The sequence below is a fragment of the Gadus chalcogrammus genome, chromosome 14 (assembly GCF_026213295.1).
Source record: "Gadus chalcogrammus isolate NIFS_2021 chromosome 14, NIFS_Gcha_1.0, whole genome shotgun sequence".
Classification (NCBI taxonomy): Eukaryota; Metazoa; Chordata; class Actinopteri; order Gadiformes; family Gadidae; genus Gadus; species Gadus chalcogrammus.
This window is the reverse complement of record NC_079425.1, coordinates 3,788,832-3,810,340: the sequence shown is the minus strand read 5'-3', so window position 1 is coordinate 3,810,340 and position 21,509 is coordinate 3,788,832. Positions and strand designations below refer to the sequence as shown.

General features: G+C 49.3%; 2 protein-coding genes across 2 annotated transcripts in view; one reads left to right on the top strand and one right to left on the bottom strand.

Annotated features, from left to right (window-relative positions):
• Window positions 1-389: 389 nt before the first annotated feature.
• Window positions 390-1,454, bottom strand: cartl (cocaine- and amphetamine-regulated transcript-like). Its single transcript, XM_056607297.1, has 3 exons — window positions 1,317-1,454; window positions 1,036-1,110; window positions 390-497 (listed from the first exon to the last, which is right to left on the bottom strand). Exons 1-3 carry the CDS (start codon window positions 1,452-1,454, stop codon window positions 390-392), a joined length of 321 nt encoding a protein of 106 aa, XP_056463272.1.
• Window positions 1,455-2,861: 1,407 nt separating this feature from the next.
• Window positions 2,862-21,509, top strand: part of iqgap1 (IQ motif containing GTPase activating protein 1) — a 36,058-nt gene continuing 17,410 nt past the window's right edge. Inside the window, exons 1-12 of the mRNA XM_056608433.1 lie at window positions 2,862-3,125; window positions 4,528-4,630; window positions 14,579-14,735; window positions 15,810-15,887; window positions 16,138-16,214; window positions 17,431-17,498; window positions 18,390-18,503; window positions 18,932-19,110; window positions 19,868-19,955; window positions 20,150-20,307; window positions 20,666-20,750; window positions 21,223-21,386. Of these exons, the coding sequence (XP_056464408.1) occupies window positions 3,080-3,125; window positions 4,528-4,630; window positions 14,579-14,735; window positions 15,810-15,887; window positions 16,138-16,214; window positions 17,431-17,498; window positions 18,390-18,503; window positions 18,932-19,110; window positions 19,868-19,955; window positions 20,150-20,307; window positions 20,666-20,750; window positions 21,223-21,386 (1,317 nt within the window). The 5' untranslated portion in view covers window positions 2,862-3,079. The remainder of the gene's footprint in view (window positions 3,126-4,527; window positions 4,631-14,578; window positions 14,736-15,809; window positions 15,888-16,137; window positions 16,215-17,430; window positions 17,499-18,389; window positions 18,504-18,931; window positions 19,111-19,867; window positions 19,956-20,149; window positions 20,308-20,665; window positions 20,751-21,222; window positions 21,387-21,509) is intronic.

The window sequence follows — 21,509 nt, the reverse complement described above, 5'->3', positions numbered from 1 at the left end:
GGTGTTTTAAATAAATAAAAAAAAGTTCAACCTGAAGGGAATTCAAGTAAGGCAACATGGCCTCATGTTTTTATTCATAATTTACATGCTACATGAACAATCAGAAATGTGCACAATCAATGGCTTTTAAAGGGGGACGACGACGACGACGACGACGACGACGACAAAGCCATACACATTGAAACACGTCGATGAGTAACAACACACAACGCATTAACAAAGACATAGTAGTGAACTGCAATTGCGACGCGTGGCGGCTGCAGAGGCCCCCCGGCGAGGGGGGAGATGGGGGTGATGGGGATAGTGATGGATGGATTGGGGGGGTCAGGTTGTGGATGCTCTGCTGCGGATCCGTTGCTTGCGGTGATTCCGTGTGTGAGTTGAGTGGCTCAGATGCACTTGAGGAGGTAGGAGTTGCAGTTGGCCCCTCTGCCGCAGTCACAAAGTTTCCCAATGCGGGGACCGAATTTCATGGCACACCTGTCGCCCATCCCGCACTGCCAGGTCACGGCGGCACGGAGGAGACACGAGGAGGAGACACGCACATTACGCACGTTACGCACATCATACGCACGTTATGCATATAGCATTTCTGGCCTTACACAATTCTATATATTTGGTTTATGGCTACTTTTTATTAGTTCTCATGTTACTAGGTATATTTAAAGAAATATATTTGCAATTAGTCCATTGGATATAAAACAATCCTTTATTTTGTATCTTGCATAGAATGTCTAATGTTATTTTATTAATATATCACCTTCTAGAGAGGCAGAGATATCGACGGAGAGAGCAGAAGAGAGAGAGAGCGGTTCAACACATAATATAGGCTGATAGGTGGATGGAAAAGGAACACAACTTTCAAGTAGGCGAGCATATTTACATTATTTGACAAAAGCTGATCATGCATGAGCTATAGCTCAAATAATGAATAATGATGCATCAGGAAAAACACAAGGACCTAATTTTGCCAGAATTGGCTTCCAGAAGTTGTTTTCTTGTGCGTTTCCACTTGTGTAAGACACAATGATTTACCATTTGGATGCCTCTCTTCTCTGGGGGCGAGACGCGGTCGTGCATCTTCCCTAGAATGCGCTCCATCGCCTCGATCTGCCCCAGAAAGTGTCCAAGAGATGAGAAACAGTGGTCCCTTAGGGTGCTTACAGCTTAAAGATGAGCCAGGTGTGAGACGAGGCGAGGAATGGTTTGAATAAGGCTGATTATAACAACAGCAGAGCTCCAAGTCTCAACAGTTTTTGCTGCCTCCGCTTTAACTTTGAATTAAAACACACCATCACGGTCAAGCTCATACTTACAAAATCTCTCTCTGCTCCCACGTCGCTTCGGTCTACTCCAAAGTCTTCAGAGGAAACTTCTTGCGACGTCTGTCCGTGACAGAGGACGGCCACGAGGCCAAGGCAGAGCAGTCCACGGAGCATGCCAGAGTTGTCCATCACACCGGTGCCACGGTGCGTCAAGAGCGTAGAGAGACGGAGTCAATAAAGGAGGTTTAAAGGGTCGCCGGTTCAGAGACGATCTAACTAAGACCACCAGACTTTCACCTCTCTTATATAAACTCGCAGCCCCGCCCGTGGGAACGAGCTGTATAAATGTAGAAGCCCCCGAGTGTGTCTTTAGTGTGTGGCTGGACGGTGATGGGGGTACCCGCAGCATCCAGACACACCAACCCATCCTCTCCGTCTCCAACACGCACGCACACACACACGCACGCACACACACACACACACACACACACACACACACACACACACACACACACACACACACACACATACACACACACACACACACACACACACACACACACACACACACGCACACACACGCACACGCACACCCCCCCACACACACACACACACACACACACGCACACACGCACGCACGCACGCACGCACGCACGCACGCACGCACGCACGCACACACACGCACGCACGCACGCACACACACACACACACACACACACACACACACACACACACACACACACACACACACACACACACACACACACACACACACACACACACACACACACACACACACACAGACCTAGTCACTTAATTTGCAATATTTCCCTCCTGCTCATGCTCGTGACATCGAGTTTCCATATTAAAGTAGCCTCATAAAACAACCTTTTTATTTGATATAATTATTTTGGTCCAATATGTCAGAATTAACCAAATGACCAGGACACGGATCGATATAATAGTTGCTTTTGAGCGCAGCATATTCCTGAAGCGCTACGCCCCAACCACGCATGCGGCCAGTGGTCCCAATAGGGTGGAGTCAGTCTCTGGAGGGTGGAGTCAGTCTCTGGAGGGTGGGGTCAGTCTCTGGAGGGTGGGGTCAGTCTCTGGAGGGTGCGGCCGCTCAGCACCAGGTGTTGAGTGGCAGCGCCTCTCATGTCTTTCAGCCCATTGATTCACCTCGTTTGGCTTGTAAACCGCGTTCGGCATGTCTCCCTCCGATAGGCTACCTCAGGATGTGGTGTATGTGCGTGTAATTCTGTGTGTCCGTGTGTGTGTGCGCGCGTGTGTGCACGTCCGTGCGTGCGAGGGTGGAAGCGCACCTGAATGCCTTCATGTGGCATATTGTAGGAACGTGGGCACGAAGCTTCTTTTGATTTAATTCATAAGAACCTCATTCATCAAATAAACTCTTTGAGTCGCCACACATCCAATAGATGACGAAAAAAAAGAACATTGTTTGCCACCAAACAATTCTCCCATTGTCATCCCCCACCTGAACACCAGGTGGAGTGGAGTAGAACGGCCTGCAGAGGGCGCTGCGTCTGCAGCTTCACCGACAGGGCGACCCAGCCGAGGGGTGTTTTCTGAAACGCATACTTTAGGATTAGGAAGAACACACCCAGTGACATCAGTGAGGTCTGAAGAAGAAAAAAAAGTGCTCAAATCAAGCTGTGTGCACAGAAAGGAAACAAGAGGGCCGAAAGGTCCTTCCCATCTAAGTGCTGTTAGCCAAAAGTGTTCCTTTACGCTGCGTAAAAGTAGCATCGATCCCCCCGCGGAGTGCGGAGTTTAACGCGTCTCAGGAGAGGATGTCCACATCAGACGAGGCGGACGGGCTGCGGCCCAGATATGGCTGTAAGTTTAACTTTTCTCTCCTTGAGATGCCGAGCAGTAAAGTTTCTCCCTTTTGGACTTCAATGGACTTCTGAATACTGTTTGGATTGACGATAAGGTTTTCCCTGCGAAATGATCAGCGACTCTTAAAAGTGTATTTGAGTGTCATGTAGGCCTGTGTCTGTTAACTGTGGAGAAGTTTCATCCGATTTTAATTCGGCATGGCATGAACCATTCACTTCCGTGTTTTCATAACTGTTGCTGAAATATGAGGCAGGCCTGCAGTAGGTATCTCAGCCCTCCATGTTACTCATTTACAAACTTTAGATTCGACTACTTTTGACAAGAAAGTTTTAGTTACTTATTATGGTATTGCTGTACCCAAAGGTTGTCTCTCTGAGAAGTCAGGGGTTTGGATGGTTCAATGACTGTACACCAGGGCAGCCCTCCCATATCCCAGTGAAACCTAACCTCTCTTAACCTTAACATCTCCCTTAGTCTCTACCTTAATCACATTGTCTAGAAAGCCAGAACTATGGTCTTCTGTCCCAATCATTTAAGCGTAGTGGTAATTCCGATTATTAAAGTGACAGGCTCGTAATGGCGTCTATTAATTCTAGTAAAAAAATAATAATACTATTATTGTCAATTATAATGTTCCGTCTTATTTCTACAGTACTGCATCGGTCATCATTTAATATGTGGCAAGAAATGAAGGAAAGCCCTTCATATTGCGTCCCTATGTCCCCATCCCCCTCTTCATAATTTAGGAGGATAACAGCTCTATTGGCTTCCAATTATATTAAAAACGGTGAAACGGTCCCAGAGATTCTAAATAATGAATTAAGCTCTGCTAGTAGGTACACTATCCTTCATTTTTTTTCTCTCCCCAGCCCCATTCAGCCTTGTGCATTAATTACTGTGAGCGATTCATTCGAGGTCCCTCACTGAGGGCCTACTGGTGCATAACTGAGTCGCAAAAAATGAAAGTGTAGCGGCCGCCTAACGTACGGGGGGGAGAATCTCCGAGGGGTTGGAGGAGATGTGCGAAGACTTGTGGCAGGTTATGCAACATCCAGACAGTTGGGGGAGTTTCACTTGGGAGACTGCGTCAGGAATGCACACGGTGATTCCCTGCTAATTATCAGAGGGGGGGGGTGGGGGTGGGGGGTAGGCCTGCACATACTCCCATGCAGAGGGCATTTGCTGTTCCAGCCATAAGTGTGTGTGTGTGTATGAAGACGGGGGACATCATAACAACAACTCGACGACTCTCTTTTCTAACGACTCCTCGCAGTTTTGGTGCAGTCACAATTAGAATCTGAGAAAGGAGAGAGATCTGTAAGACGAAGCCCTCCCTATCAATCCTATATAAACTGTGTGTGTGTGTGTGTGTGTGTGTCTTTGTGTGCGTGTACTACAGCTGTATTGGATGGCGTGGAGCGTCTCACTGCGGAGGAGATGGACGAGAGGCGGCAGCAGAACATGGCCTACGAGTACCTCTGCCACCTGGAGGAGGCCAAGAGGTAGGACACACCCACACACACGCACGCACGCACACACACACGCCCACACACACGCACACACACAGCCCTGGTGCAGGCCTGGGTGTCGTTCCACGTCAGGTTGTCGACGCCCTCCTAAACGGCCGCCGGCCGCAGACCACAGACGCATCAGTTCGTCCATGTACCCGTCACACACACACACACACACACACACACACACACACACACACACACACACACACACACACACACACACACACACACACAGGGCGACGGAGTCAGATGAGGGGGCAGGGTTGTTGTCTCCTCTGCCACAGGGCAGAGGATCCTCCCTTATCCCGACTGTAGTGTGGATGTATCTGGATGGGGCCGGTCGTTGCATAACCGCAGTACGTGATGGCTCTGGCGTGTCCAGCTGTTGCAGCAGCACATGTGTAATCCGTGGTGAAACAGCTGCAGGCGACATGGCAACGGACAGATCACTCTGGCCCTCGCTGTTCCAACCGCGGTGTGTGTGTGCGTGTGTGTGCGACGCATGTGACGTGTAAGAGATTGTACGTGTGTGTGCAGTTCCTTGTAAGGCCTGGCCCCGCGTATTATAAGGGGTAAAAGAGGAAGGATTTAACCAGACAGGAAGTGACTCAGTACCTTGTATCTGATGTTGTTGCCACAGCAATCTATAGTTGTCATAGCAACAGGCTGTGTGTGTGTGTGTGTGTGTGTGTGTGTGTGTGTGTGTGTGTGTGTGTGTGTGTGTGTGTGTGTGTGTGTGTGTGTGTGTGTGTGTGTGTGTGTGTGTGTGTGTGTGTGTGTGTGTGTGTGTGTGTGTGTGCGCGCTTCTCTCTCTCTCTCTCTCTCTCTCTCTCTCTCTCTCTCTCACACTGCGGTTCATTGCTGCAATGCTGAAGAGCGGAGCCCTGCCTCACCCTCGCAGTCACACGTCAACCCCTCTACGACAGCAGCAGCAGCAGCAGCAGCCTCCAACCGTCGCAGACAGAGGGCTGGCTCTTCATTCCAGCCGTGGATTATGAGCTCTGTGCGCTCTCCGAGCGAGGCTGCACATTATTGTTGCTATGGGGAGGCCGGACGGGGTTGGTTGGAGGATTACATGAAATGACCCAGAGGGTGAATGCAGACGTGGGAGGGAGATCTCAGGCTCCTACAGTCCATTGTCTCACGCTCACCTCCTCCTCCTCCTCCGCTCCAGCCAGCAGTTCCCAAACAAACACATGGTCTCACTCTGTGACGATGGCCTTGGAAAGAGTGGATACAGCGCAGGCAGAATGAATCCCCGAAGCGCGTGCTGCCCATCCATGTTGGGGTCGGGAGGCTTGACCTTGAGAGGTGCTGTTGCTTGTCTGTCAGGGGGACTGTGTGTGTGTGTGTGTGTGTGTGTGTGTGTAACCCCTAGATGTATCATGTCTCTGGGCAGCAGGTGAACTGCAGGGCGGGGAACTCCCACCTGCTTTGACCGAAGTCTGCGGTGTATGTCTCTCCGCGGAAACAGTGTTAACTGGTGTGAACCCCCAACCCCCCCGAAACTACACAGACAACATATATACCCTGTGTTTCTCTGTGTCTGTGTGTCACTCTATTTCTTGCTTTCTCTCCCATTTTGGGAATGCGGTTTGGCCCGTATTCTCTCCATACCTGTGCTCGTTGATCCGTCTCAAGGGTCTACATAAGGTTGGGATCGTTGTATTGCCAGTCCCTTGTGCTCTAGTCTTGGTGCACTGTATCGCTCAGGCTCTGCTGTCGACTCTCACCGCCTCCTTCTCCCAGCTGCTGTTAAACCCTCACTCGTTTGCAGTACACTGGTTTAATTTGGTCACTGCTTCTTGTAGATTGCAGGGTAGGCATCCAAAATGAATTCTTTCAGTTTACACAAATTAGACCATATGGAGACAATTAAAAGTATAGCGCAAACAATGATGGTGGTTGGGAGTTTGTTTATCCCTTGGTGAGATGAGGAGTGGTGTGTGTGTGTGTGTGTGTGTGTGTGTTGATGACCGCACGCCTGCATGTATGCGGGCGTGTGCTGTTTAAGACTCTCCTCCCAACACATAGTAGGAGTTGTAATTAAATTGCTGATCCGGTGGGAAAGGCTCCAGTGGTTCGAAGTGATAGCAAAGCGAAGGAACGTTCTCAGAAGACTGCTACTCTTCGTCTGTCTGCAGTGCTACATACACCAAGGCCTCCTGGAAGTTATTCCAAACCTGTGACATTATCAACTTGTTGGTTGAGGTGACTATTTGTGCCATTTAACCTCCTTATCAGGGTAGGAATGTCCCTGGTGCATATCTAAAGAACTGGTCTATCAAACACAACTACTCTACAGTTACAGTAGGTTGTTATGTTGACGTTCGGCTAAATATAAAAAAGCATGTGAACAAAAAACGTAAACAACATTTTTTAGAACCGCCATAGTATTTGAATCCCAGCTGACACAGTGGTTCGCTGACACCTTAAGAAAAAAGGATTTCTGTAAATGGGCGGACCTGGAGATTTTCAATGACAATGTGTTCAATTTGAGTCCTCAACCTGTGCTGGACTGTATTTAACCTAATCCTTTAAAACACAGTCTTTCTATTAATTTAAGCAAATGAAGTGCTATTTTCATTGCTCCAAAACACCTTCTCATGGAAGGAAACTAGTGCCTTGGTGTAGCTGACTGTACCATTGTCCATGCATTGCCTATTACATACTTATTTCCAGACAGAGATTTGTATTTTCCGTGGAGACGTGACGTTGAAATACTTTTGTGTCGTGACACGCTGCTTTCCACCGGTGGTGTAATGTTCTCAAGTGAGCTTGGATTTATTGGCCAACGCTCTGTCGAGTCTCGACGTGGAAACAAAAACCTGCCCGTCTGCTGCTTCAGCACAACAAACGTGTGTGTGTGTGTGTGTGTGTGTGTGTGTGTGTGTGTGTGTGTGTGTGTGTGTGTGTGTGTGTGTGTGTGTGTGTGTGTGTGTGTGTGTGTGTGTGTGTGTGTGTGTGTGTGTGTGTGTGTGTGTGTGTGTGTGTGTGAGAGAGAGAGAGACAGGGGACAACAAGACAACTAGCCTATTCTAACGACTCCTCACACACCCTTCATTGTTTACGTCGGGTAGTCTTGGTTCAGTCTCAATTAACATCTGAGAACGAGAGTATCTGTCAGCCAAAGCACTCGCTATCAATTACCATCACACTCAAAGTGAGTGAGCTGTGGGTACTGACAAAATCTACTCCACGCCAACAACTGGGGACGTTGCCGTGGCTACATCCTCGACAGCGATTGGCTGTTCTTCACTTCAGTCCTCTGGACAGCTGGGGCTCCTCATTGTTCCAAACTAACAAGTTACGTCGGTGACATTTCGATTTAATGACCGGTAATTTCCAGAGATAGCTTTTGCACAAAAGACTGCCTGCATGCTTCATGATCACGAACGTTTGCCCACGGGGGGGGGGGGGGGTTTGCGCTGACGGCGTTGCGTTCCTCATCTGCCGAAAACATTAAAAGTAGCACTTCTCCTCTCATCTCGGAGCACAATCCCAGTGGCCGCTAAAGTTCTGCGACAGTCATTTCCTGTTTCGGTATAATTTCCATGCACTCCCATGTAGACCTGGCTGGCTGCCGTTCCTGTGATGGGGTTCTCCCTAATAGCAGCCACCTCTTTATTCTGCTGCTGGTGAAGTTCGCTAATGAGAGGCTTCACATTAAAATACAATTTCACTCTTTAGGTGACGGCTCATTTGAAGAGCCGACTATGACTAAGTATCGAGTTCTGTAATGAATCGGAGTCTTGGTCAAAGCCACTTGCCGCCGAAAGCAGCTCAAGCGAAAGCATTTTAATGAGCATTACAATGTTGACACCTTGAGTTGAGCTGCTTTTCTCTCCGTGAGCTTATAGCGCATTTGTGCGCGAGTCCGTCGACGACTACTGACCATGAAGCAACGAAGCGTGGAGCTAGGAGAAGCCGTTTGCTTTCTCCATTTTACAATTTTTCTGTAATATGGCAGTCAACCAACCCCTTAACCACACACACGCACGCACACACAATATCCCCGCCTCACACCTAACTAGGAAACTGGAGACGAGAAGTTACTCTCCCGGTTTGCATGTCAGCGGGAGCGTGACGTAACGTGAGGGAACAGTGAGCTGGCAGAGGGCATTCCAGCGGGTGTGTTCCCAGAGGAGCCCAACTTTTCCCAGAGGTGGGGCAGTAGCGGCGCTGCTGTTAAGCTCCATGACTCACTGTCCCTCCTTAGTGCTCCTCCCTGTGCCCCTGTCCTGCTTGCTCCCGCTCTTCCGATGTCTGACGCCCCTGCGGATGTGGAATAGTCGCCTGCAGGAGACGACTCCAACAGGGGGTTGATAGCGGCCATCACCTGGGGCTGGCTGAACGTTCGATGGGTACTCGATGAATGAGTGCTTTTAGCAATTAAACCACCCCCCCTCCCTCAACGCCCTAGTCTGGGACCTGTGTGGCCATCAGGCAAAGGTTCCCACACACGCGCACAGACACTCAAACCGCTTGCAGGGAAACGCTTTCGCTGTTCGAGGCACTCGGGAAATTCGGCTATCAGCTGAGGTGAAACGGCAGGCCCTCGGATGGAATGAGGTCGCTGCTGGGAGCAGGATTCCAGTGTTTCAGCTGAGCATGTAATGAACAATTTGGCGCAGGCCCCCTATTTGTTTCCCTCCCGCTTCAGTCCCGCCCGTGCCCTTTCCGTCCTCCCCAGGGAATCAGGTCCGACCACGCAAATAGATTCGTCAACTTGTTGTTCCATGATGAGCGTGTCGAGTGTGGCTAATCGTTCCGTTGTCTCTCAGACTTGGCCCTGATTCACACCGCTTCGCTTTTTGTCTTTGTAAGACTCTCGCTGTGTGAGACAGAGCGGGTGTCAGTTCGCCTGGCCGCTAACGACCCGACGGCGTCATTTACCCGACGGCGTGCTGTGTGGTGATAAGGCCGTGCACATTTGAATACCTTGGATATCTCACTCTGTCTCACTCACTCACTGACTGACTGACTGACTGACTGTGGACATACTTGCTTGTCTCAAGTATGCATGAATGCACACACCAGGCCAGGGGAGCCAAGGACAACGAAGTGCTGTGATGTCTTTGAGGAACCCTCCCCTGTATCTTCTTCAGGGTGGAGCACAGGGTGGAGCAGAGGGTGGCTCCTATATAGAAATACATTTTGTTCTTTGCACAATGCAGCACTTTGTGACTGCCGCTCATTAAGAGGGGCTGAATAAACAACACCACACACGGGCACAAGCGCTGGCCCTCTTTTGATTGGCTGCGTGGAGTGAAAGAGTCGTGCGGTTAACTATTTTTTGCCTTTTTGAACGTTGGAAAAACGATGGTCTGACGATTTGTGTGGATACAAATGTTAGCCCCTGAGCCCATCTCCAGCTCTGAAAACATTTGGGGCCGCTAATGTTTTCAGAGCTGGAGTGGGCTCAGGGGCTACAGTAGGTTGGGCCCACTGTTCTACCAGGACGTTCTGAAGAGGCAACGCTCCTGGTACCGGGCCCATCTCTCTGAAGGAAGGGAGTATGGCGAGTGGCAGTGGAGCAGGTTCATCGGCTATGACAATAGACGCCCATTAGCCCATTCCAGCTCCCACCAAACCCCCCGTCTGTGGCCTGCGTCTCAATGTCACTACACTCTGCTAATGGCCGGCCTGCGTAAGCAGGTTGTCATCAGGCTGTTATAAAACAGGAAGGTCAGGGGAAACGCGTGTGTGTGTGTGTGTGTGTGTGTGTGTGTGTGTGTGTGTGTGTGTGTGTGTGTGTGTGTGTGTGTGTGTGTGTGTGTGTGTGTGTGTGTGTGTGTGTGTGTGTGTGTGTGTGTGTGTGTGTGTGTGTGTGTGCCACATGTGCACATGCAGTAAAGAGGAAGCCTGCGTGCAATCAGTGTGTGGACTGGTACATAAAAACCCTGGCACCCCAATCACTTTTACAAAACTCCCCCGCATCCAATATCGGTTCTACCTTTTAATTAGCGGTCCTTCAACAACACAAGGCTGCTCTTGTCCATTATTCTGCTTCAGGCACTATCAGCAGGGTTCTAAGTCGTCGCCCCCCCCCCCCCCCGCCCCCGGATAAGATAATTCGCTCTCTCACAATGGCTTCGAGCCATCGGCTGGCTGAACTGGACAAAGCTGCGTGGCATTACGTTTTCCTCCGGAAGCTTCTGTGATAAGCGAACGATTTCAGGGTTTATTTGCCGTCGTCTGCGAGGGTGACTTTTGAACCCTGCGGTGGGCTTCTGACGGGCTGCTGCTCACTCAGGATGTGTGGCTAGAAGCAACAACGTTGTGAGACTTCCTGGCGTTCCGGTTGCGGCGCAGCATTGATGTGCGTTGCTTTGCTCAGTGGCAGGAGGTTCGCTTGACCCCTGACTACTGATCGGCCGTAGTCGTTGTAAGAGATTCTTTCCTGCTTCGGCGACCGCCACCAGTAGAAGGTGGATTGAGTTTGGCCTCCCTGACACTCGAGAAAACATGCAGGAAAGGTACGATATGAGGACATAACCATAAAGAGGGAAGTGGAATGTCATGTCGACTTGTTTCCAGCGGTTTATTTTGAGACTTTGAGATCCAAAACTGCATGCCGGTATTGGGTGGTGACTGTTCAAGTCCCAGCGTCGATTGTAGAGCGAGCAGAGACCTCACAATATGTTCGCACTACAGCGTGCCAGTGATTCCACCCAACGGTTCACAAGGCTGACGAGATTGTGCTTGTCATATTTTGACACGTTTATGTCATGTTCCAAACATCTCTCGTCTCGCTGGAATGCCACGGTCCACATTCTAACATGCGTCGCATGCATTGCTGGCGTCCTCCCTCTCTAAGCAGAGGGTGTGGCTCTGTTTGCACTTGAATGGGAAAGGGTGTGTGAGCCTGATAGAGGTACCATTAGTATGGAGCCTTTCACTGCCTTCCTATGTCGAGTGAAAGGAGGGGGTTGTTCATGGCCGGCCGGCCCTGGCGCCCTGGCCCTGGCCTGGCCGCCGGGGCCTGAATAGAGGGCCTGTATCTGGAGACCCTGTGTTACAACTTCCTGGGACGGGAGTTGTTTCAGCTGGTGTGTGTGTGTGTGTGTGTGTGTGTGTGTGTGTGTGTGTGTGTGTGTGTGTGTGTGTGTGTGTGTGTGTGTGTGTGTGTGTGTGTGTGTGTGTGTGTGTGTGTGTGTGTGTGTGTGTGTGTGTGTGTGTGTGTGTGTGTGTGTGTGTGTGTCCGGAGATGGGAATAGATTGTTGCTCTCTCTTTTGATGCGGAGCCAAGGTTGCAGTAGAGTGGGATTTATTTTCGCTCTGCAGTTTATTTGTCTGCCTCCGACCGTTTGACCTCGGCCTGTCTGCTCGCCGGCTGTGAAATGCCCCAAGACCAGATCTGCTCTCCAGCCTTCGTATCGCGGAGCTCAGCTCTAGGGGTCACATTAGCCAGCCCAGCAGACATCTCTTCATTTAGATATCATGACGAGTCTGTATTCAATCGTAAGATATTCAGTGTGCACCTAGATATTAGCACAATAATAGACATAAATGCACTTTAATAAGTGCATTTCAGTTTGAAATTCAGTAGGTTGTAGCGATGTAGGCTAGATGTTTATCAATTCTGACATTATCTATTCATGTTCCAAATGGATATATGGCATCTTTATGCAATTGAAGGGTAGAGTTTCGAAAGTGGTATTTTAATTAAATATTCAAACATTTGATCTGTAATGTGCAGAGCTAATTTGTGTTCCCCTTAATGACCATACAAGCTAGCACAACCAGTTATGCGTCCTTTCCCATTAAAGGAGCATGAAATATGTGAATAAAGCATCGCAGGACCTTTCTAATGTTGGCATCGTATACCAAACAACTGGATGCTACAGGCATGAAGATGCCGTTTACATTTTGATGACCGTTTGTAAGAAGCTTGTCGGATCATCGCGTCATGCCATTAAAGTTGAAACTGGTGCTTTGCTTCTTGTGTCGGTCTTCAGCTCTGGGAGGTTGGGGGGTGGTGGTGGTGGTGGTGGTCCGCTCCAGTGTCCCCTGGCTACAGCGGGGGCCCTTGTGGAATCCGGTCGGAGGGGCCCCTGGCCTCCCAGTCATGGCATCTCCGTAGTTCCCCCCTCGCGGCCCAGGGCAGCCCGCGACACGCGGCTGGAATGTGACCCCACGCAGTGACCGCAGAGAGATGAAATGTTACACATCTTAAAAATCGCCTCATGGGATCAGTCACGTTGGCCGCAGAGTGTTGTCCTGTCAGCCTGTGTGATCGCCTCAGGTGTCGTTGGCCTGTAGGCCAGAGAGTGCTGTCCTGTAGACCTGTGTGATCGCCTCAGGTGTCGTTGGCCTGTAGGCCAGAGAGTGCTGTCCTGTAGACCTGTGTGATCGCTTCAGGTGTCTTTGGCCTGTAGGCCAGAGAGTGTTGTCATGTCAGCCTGTCTGATCGCCTCAGGTGTCTTTTGTCTGTAGGTTTTTCCGCAGTTCAATACAAACGTGTGCTCTCCCCCCATTCTATTGTACTCTCTGATCAGCTTGTTGTCTGTGGTAGATAAGGCCTGAACATTTTTTTTGTTCTGTTCCGGTTTCCGACCGACCCTGTTTATGTGCGACCCCAATTATTTTATGAGCTTAAAAAAAAAAAGAAAAAAAGGTTTTGATGCTAACTATAATTACGTTTTTGTGCAGCACCTCTGTATTCTGTACAAGGATGAGCGCATTTGCTCGTTTTTAAATGAAAACAACAACCTACCTTCCCTGCCGCTGGAAAAAATAAAATAAAAAAATAAAATAAATTCCCTACCTACCCATGACCTCAACTGACAACCAACAGGAACCAAACTTTTTTTTTTTTAGGCCTAAGGATAGGATGCTGTTAGCTTCTTTGCAAGCCTCTCAAGGAAATGTCCTTAATAGACCTAAGATGCTTTATCAATTCAAGGGTGTTTGACTGTTGAACTTTCAAAGACTGAAAGAATTGCAATTCATAGTGGTTTGTAACTTGGTTGGTTTTGGTTATACTACTCATACTTAAGTGACTGCCCACATTTAGAACATACTAACCAGACACGACTGTCGTCACATTGTTACACTTTTCCCGTTACATCATCATTCATTTCAACAACAAAACTGCATAGCACACATTTCTTCATTTTACGGCCATTCCCTCTGTGACTGCCCTGCAATGGATGGGAGCAAACTAGGGGGTTTAAATCATCCATGCCTGAATCATAATTCTTTCTTCACGATTGATTCACAACTTCCAAAAATCCAAACTTCTTTATACTGAATCAATGGCATATTAACAGTATAATGTTTGCCGTCAGGCAGACAACTTTCCAAAGCTTGAAAAATTCGGCATATGTTTTATATTGCATTGTAAAATCTTGGCAATGGATAAAACAAGACAGTTCCTTTGCCGCAGTGGAGACTCATGCAGTCTCTGACCCCGCCCACCACCATATCAAAAGCCACCCACCATCACATTCAAGCCACCAGCCCCGATATTAGAGCCAGGCACCCCCATATCAGAGCCAGCCACTCCCATATCAGAGCCAGGCACCCCCATATCAGAGCCAGGCACCCCCATATCAGAGCCAGCCACCCCTATATCCAAGCCCCGACAACCATATCCAAGCCAGTCTTGCATGCAGCCTCAACCACTGACAGCTTATTGGCCAGGATGCCGCCAATCTTGCTAAAGGCGGGCTTCTAGAGTCCGTACTCACAACCCTCTCTGTGCAGAGTCGAGAATCGATTGTGTAACAGGAATTGTTTTAAATCGAGAATCGATGTTGAGTCTAACATAGACCCCCAAATAACCATCATCTGCACCGTGAGACACAGAGAGTCCCGTCCCTGCAGCCCACCTCAAAGACCGTCAGGGTCTGTGCGCCCCCCCCCCGACCGGCGGTCTCTGGGCTCTGGCGTCCCCCTCACCTAAAGGCCCCTGCTGTGTGGCCCCTGCAGGTGGATGGAGGCGTGTCTTGACGAGGAGTTACCGCCCACCACGGAGCTGGAGGAGGGGCTTCGCAACGGCGTCTACCTGGCCAAGCTGGGCAACTTCTTCGCCCCGCACACGGTGTCGCTGAAGAAGATCTACGACCGTGAGCAGACGCGATACAAGGTGAGGACTCGGCGGGCCGCGACACAATAGCATGCTCGTTATTAAAGGTTGTGTCAGCGATGTTGGGTGACGTCACTTCTGTTGGTATTTGAAGCGAGATCCCAAACAAACTGAGCCAGCTCGCCCCTCCCTTCCGTGTTTCGTGCATCCAGTAAAAACGATCACGAAGGCAGCACAAAAACACACAACACCCACCCCTTGTCGGTGATTGGTTGGAACCAATCTATTTTGAATTTTGAGTGGTTGGTAGCACCATTTGTTTTTGGGTGCGATCTCGGAGCACAGGCTGCCTACAGAGACACTGTCTTTTGACGGCCTGCTTATGGGGCGGGCAGCTAGCGGATCGTGAGGAAAGATCAGATGAATCTGGTCTTTTATGTTTTGGCCTAGAATCGCTGATACAACCTTTGGGTTGGACAATGTTAACGTGAGGCAAGTGTTCAACGGATTACGGGGAATGGGTCAACCTAACAACTGTTAATGCTTGGCACTTGATTCTATGAACATCCCTACTGCACCGACAGCGATATATTGTTTCTTCTGACAAATGTACTTATTGTACGTCGGTTTGGATGAAAGCGTCTTCTAAATGCCCTAAAAGTAAATGTAAATGTAAATGATTAGATCATTCATGTCATATTTAAAGCCCACACCGATTATCGGTAAATACTGTTGCATTCATACAAGTACATTCCCGTCGGAGTAAACCCAAAGCATTTTTTAAACGCTGTTTTTGATTTACATCAAATGGCTCCCTTTTGAACCAATCACAGACAACGTTTGAAATCTTGCTGTTTGACCAGCGATAGTTCCGTACCTATTCTGTGATTTATATTGTGTTGTTCGCATTGCCTAAAGGAGTCCCAATGAGGCAGCCCTAGCTAACATAACATGCCTTCAGTGCCACATGAGTTGTGTTCTTAACCACTTTGTGCCGTAACGCTGGCGGCAGCAGCAGCAGCCGCAGAGTGAATAGGTACTCTTGTCTTTGAGACTCCGGCCCGCTCTACCCTGTGAGGCAATGAATGAATGAATGAAATGCCTGTTTGCTCAAGTATGGCTTCTCTCCTGCAGGCAACCGGGCTCCATTTCAGGCACACAGACAATGTGATCCAGTGGCTGAACGCCATGACGGAGAAAGGGCTACCAAAGGTGACGTCTTGTCTTCTCTTTATCGCCAATCGCACCTTCCTCCATTCTCCCTCTCTCTGTAGTTCCCTCTCCTCATTCAACCACAAAGACATTTCCTTATATTCGCGTTTCGCGGTAACGTCTGCAAATGTCCCCGAGTGGTGCTCTGCCGAAGCCGTTATAGCGAGCCACTCCTCGAGGCGTGCCGGGACACGTCTGTACAGTCCCGGTTCCCAAGGTTCACTCCATAACTGTCCCCCTGACTTTTCAGATCTTCTACCCAGAGACCACGGACATCTACGACCGGAAGAACATGCCCCGGTGCATCTACTGTATACACGCTCTAAGGTAGTCTCTCGCCCTCTCTCTCTCTCTCTCGCTCCCCCTCCCTCGCCCCGTCCCAGTGTGTCTGATTGGGATGTTTGCCTTCTGCCCCGGGGCCGGGCAGCCCTTTAGTGTCACAATGCACACACTCCGACTCGCTGTCAGAGTCCCCTTGACAACGATTCAACGAATAAACACACTGTAGGCAAATATAAGGTGAGAGCTCGTTGGGACGTGTGGGCGTGCGTGTGTGTGTGTGTGTGTGTGTGTGTGTGTGTGTGTGTGTGTGTGTGTGCGTGTGCGTGTGTGTTGAGAGATTGCTAGTCTCTTCCTGAATGAGCCGATGCAGAGGTGCCTCCCTGTTTAGCCGATGGTTGTCATTCACTGTAATTTGACGAGTAGCTACTATAATCAGCAGATGCTTCCAATCAAGGCAGCAAAATGGACCCTAAGCCTGCCTTGGGTATATAAACATGCCTGTGTGTATAAAGCGACTACCATCGAGTAAACACACTTTCTGCCCAGAAATACATTATTTTGCCTCCAAGTCCGAGAGAGTCTTGGCGTTTTTATAAGGTGAACTCTGCAGTTTTACTGGCATCCGGGCATGCTGTGAGCCCCCCAGGGAGGAACCCCAGGCCTCTCCCTGAGAGAAGCCTGCCATCCTAGTTCTTGCTCGCTTCTAGAGAATGTTCCAGTGAGTGTAACAACAACAACACATGAACCAGGGGGCTTTACGTCTGGTGCATGGAGTCAGGAAGTCCCACTGACAGAGCCGTGTGTGTGTGTGTGTGTGTGTGTGTGTGTGTGTGTGTGTGTGTGTGTGTGTGTGTGTGTGTGTGTGTGTGTGTGTGTGTGTGTGTGTGTGTGTGTGTGTGTGTGTGTGTGTGTGTGTGTGTGTGTCTACTTCCCTTGTAAGTTTACTAAATGGCTGTTTGTTGCTCTTAAAAAAAAAAAAAGAAAAGGCCTCATTCTCTGATGCCAGAATCCCCTTGCCGAGCTATGTTTATAATTAGCGTTAATTTAAGGGCCGTAGCAAACAATATTGCGTTGTTACATTGCCATTCTTTGTGGAATTCAAGCTGGCCTTCCCCCAGCCGCCTATAAATCTCCCCCAGGCCTGGCAGCTTCCGCCCTGGGCCTGTTGTCCGGCTCCCCTTTCTGCCGCCCCTTCCTCTCATTCTGCTCCGTGGCCTTCATGTGCTCATTCTCTGCCATGTTTGTTCTCCTCTCAACACAGCCTCTACCTGTTCAAGCTGGGCCTGGCCCCTCAGATCCAGGACCTGTATGGAAAAGTGGATTTCACAGGTAAAAAAGAAAAGAAAACAGTCTCCGGCCGTCAGTTCCCCCCCCTGCTCAAAAGTTTGAATATTTTGCAAAAAAAGGCAAAGATTAGCCAGCGACATCGCTGACGCCATCAAAGCCACTTTAGGCAGATGTTTTCAGATTTCCTTTAGTATGTGTGAAGGGTTTTAAATGACTGACTGTTGGATGCTCTGTAAACCCAAACCAGACCCATAGGAGTTGCTACTGCAAAAGTATTTCTGGGTGTGGGGGAAGGCCGGCGATGTGAAAGCCATTAGTGATAGTAAGAGCTTCTCCTGTCCTTTGGGCCAGCGCTCGGCTCTCTGGACTAGAGGGAGATTCAAGGCTTGCAAAGTCATGTACTAGTCTGGGACTTCTTGTCTCATTCCTGTTAATTATACATTTTAAAGCTGTAGTAAAGGGTTTGATGTCGGACTCGTTTTAGTCAATGATCTAAATGTATTATTACTATTGAACTTTTACTTTGTCGTGTGTTTTATGTTGGAACTGTGTGCTGCTGTCCATCTTGACCAGGTCTCTCTTGTAAAAGAGATTTTAATCTCAATGATAAACCTGGTTAAATAAAGCCCAAAGCCTCTCGCTCTCTCTGTCTCTGTCCCTCTCTGTCTGTTTCTGTCTCTGTCTGTCTCTCTCTGTCTCTGTCTCTGTCTGTCTCTCTCTGTCTCTGTCCCTCTCCGTCTCTGTCTGTCTCTCTCTGTCTCTCTCTGTCTGTTTCTGTCTCTGTCTGTCTCTCTCTGTCTCTGTCTCTCTCTGTTTCTCTCTGTCTGTGTCTGTCTCTGTCCGTCTCTTTCTCTGTCTCTCTGTCTGTCTTTCTCTGTCTCAAACTGCTATTCATTGATGGTTCCGTTGCTTTGCACGTCTTTCCCCGTTCAGAGGAAGAGATCAACAACATGAAGAGTGAGCTGGAGAAGTATGGAATCCAGATGCCCGCCTTCAGCAAGATTGGCGGCATCCTGGCCAATGAGCTGTCAGTGGATGAGGCTGCATGTAAGACTGATTGGATAACACGTGTGAAGGGGCGGGGCAAGGGCCTGCATGAGTCTCCAATGCTGCAGAAGAACAGTCTTGTTTTTATCCATAAAGATTTAACAATGCCATATAAAATACTTGATAGGCAGAAAACTTTATCAAGCTTAACAGCAAACACTATACTCTTAATAATCCATGCGATATTACATTTATGACACATAAAATACATGCACAACTTATACTTATAAATGAATATAAGATAATAAGATCAATCAATAATAATTGATAATAAGGTCTTTATCAATACCAAACAGGGGAAAGTCATTTGTTACTGCAGCTCAAAAGTCAAATGTAGAGGGGAAAAGAGGTATGTAAATAAATAAAATACAACATCGATGTAGTATATTAATTTAACAAACTTGGTCAAATTGCCCCTCCTCCCTCAGTGCACGCAGCTGTGATCGCCATCAACGACGCCATCGACCAGGGCGTGCCCCAGGGCACCATGGCCGCGATGCAGAACCCCAACGCCATGCTGGTCAACCTGGACGCCGACACCGCCCAGAACTACCACGACATGCTGTACCAGGCCAAGGGGCAGAAGGTGGCCAACTCACGCAAACGGGTACGGCAACCCCCAGTCCGGTCCTGTTCACACCCGCGCCGGGTGTTTCCGTGGATGTTAAAGGACCTTACAGGGTGCATTCTCCCCGTGCTGTATCTCGTCCTTCGGAGGAGACGTAAAAACCCAGGTCCTGACTCACTGAGGTCATACAAGATCCCAGGGCACTTATCGCAAATACTAGGGCTTTCCCCCGGTGTCCTGGCTAAAACTGCCCAACCAGGCTCATTCAATCTGAACCCCCAATCATCCTCCTGTATAATTGGCTGACTCATTAATTCCCTCACTCTCCACCTCGAACTGGTGTGTGGTGAGCACTCTGGCGCAGATTGGCTGCCCCCCACCCAAGTGGGTGCTACACACTGGTGGTGGTGAGTGAGGTCCCCCCCCCTTCCCTGTAAAGCGTCTTTGAGTATCTAGAAAAGCCCTATATAAATTCAATAAATTAAATGCAGTCCATTCCAATATTTTTTTACCTTTTTTTTATGGAGCACTGTAGGGAGGCATGTGGCTCAGGAGCTAGAGAGTGTGGGCTGATAACCGGAAGGTTGCTAGTTCGATCCCCAGCTCCTCCTAGCTGAGCAAGACACCCCACCCTAACTGCGCCCGACGAGCTGGCTGTCTCCTTGGGGACAAAGTTATTCATTGTAAACTAAAACTACGACATGAGATTGCAATTTGTAGCGTACGACTCCTGAGTCGATGCACGCAGTACCCTGCGCCGATGCCCGCTTGGTGTTGATGTGTGGATGTTGTGCAGCTGGTGGAGAACGCGGACGCAGAGAGAGACGTGTACGAGGAGCTCCTCACGCAGGCCGAGATCCAGGGGAACGTCAACAAGATCAACTGTAAGTCTCACCAACCGCTGCCCCCCTACCCCCCCTTCCCCACCACAGAATTATTCATTCTAAAGTAATCACTTGTCGAGACGCTGACGTGAGCCACTGGGCACACTGGCAGTGTGTGTGTGCACGTTATTGTATGGTCTGCGTCGGTGCGTCCCGACGAGCCTTTGATCGGGTTCTGTTCTGTCGTCGGACAGTGAGCAACGCCCTCAGCGCGGCGGAGCAGGCCCTGCTGACGGGAGACGAGGACCGGCTGTTTGACGCCCTGAAGGCGATGGGCGTGCAGAACCTGCAGGCCCACAACAAAGGCTGGTACCTCAAGCAGCTCCTGGCCGACCGGGAGAACAAAGAGCAGGTAGGGAGCCGCTCACCTGCGGAGATCTGCTTTTCGGGTTTCACTGCGGTCCGCCTTTCATTGTCCACCGGGGCCGGGAGGAAGCACTTGTGGTTTCAAGTGGGAGAATAACTAATTGAGGAATGCCCTCGAGTGCTTCCAGCCACGGAGCTGAAACTCAAGAATTTAGTGCACTTACATTTCCGTACAAACGAAGGAACATACTTGAGTTTTTCAAGCATGGATTTGGACTAATGTGCCTTTGGTCACATGTCTTTGCGCAGTGTTTTCATTAGTTGGTATCGGCATTGTGTAGATATTTCTAAACTGGTCAACCTGGTTGTCCTCTGATCGTATCTTTCGATATCTTCCCTCGTAGACCTCTCCTGGTGAAGCCCTGAGCAAGGAAGAACTGCAGAACGGCGTGGACGCATCCAATGAGTTTGCGGCGAGCTACGTGAAAAGTATGCACACAAAATGTCCTCGTCCTCGTCGTACGCTATTCCCACGCTTCAGAGGAACGTTATGTGTTCCTGCATGCGTGTGTCACATGTTATTCCCTTTGGGTCAAAAGTGTGTGTGTGTGTGTGTGTGTCACATGTTTAACATTTCGAATTAAAAGTGTGTGCGTTTGGAGTTTAAAGTGGGTGTCCATCACTTGTTAAATATGTTGAATTAAAGTGTGTCACCTGTTACACAAATGTTGAGTTAAAAGTGTGCGTCTGTCACATGTTTCTACATGTTTTAATGTAAAGTGTGTGTGTGTGTGTGTCACTTATTAACATGTTCATTTAAAAGTGTGCGTCTACCACATGTTTCTACATGTTTTAATGTTAATTGTGTGTGTCCCTTATTAACATGTTCCTTTTTCAAAGTGTGTGCATCACATGTCCCTAAATGTTTAATTGTAAAGTGTGTGTGTGCGCGTTTCGACAGTGTTGCACGCGATCGAGCGCATCAACGACGCCATCCGGGCGGGCGTGCCGGAGAAGACGGTGGAGGAGCTGATGAACCCGGACGCCCAGCTGCCCCAGGTGTACCCCGGCGCCGCCGACCTGTACCAGAGGGAGCTGCTCAGCCTGCAGCAGCAGAGCCCGGAGGTACCCCGACACCTACCCCCGCGCTACACGGCCCAGCTGTTCCGATACCGATACCACTATCGGTACTTATTATAATTATAGAGGTTAAATCGAAATGATCTGGTTCTGATAAAATCCACAGTA

Coding starts and splice junctions, on each gene's coding strand:
- cartl (XM_056607297.1), bottom strand. CDS start 1,454: ATGGACAACTCTGGCATGCTCCGTGGACTGCTCTGCCTTGGCCTCGTG. Junction 1,111..1,316: donor TGGGAGCAGAGAGAGATTTT/GTAAGTATGAGC, acceptor TTTCTGGGGCAG/ATCGAGGCGATGGAGCGCAT. Junction 498..1,035: donor AGAAGAGAGGCATCCAAATG/GTAAATCATTGT, acceptor GTGACCTGGCAG/TGCGGGATGGGCGACAGGTG.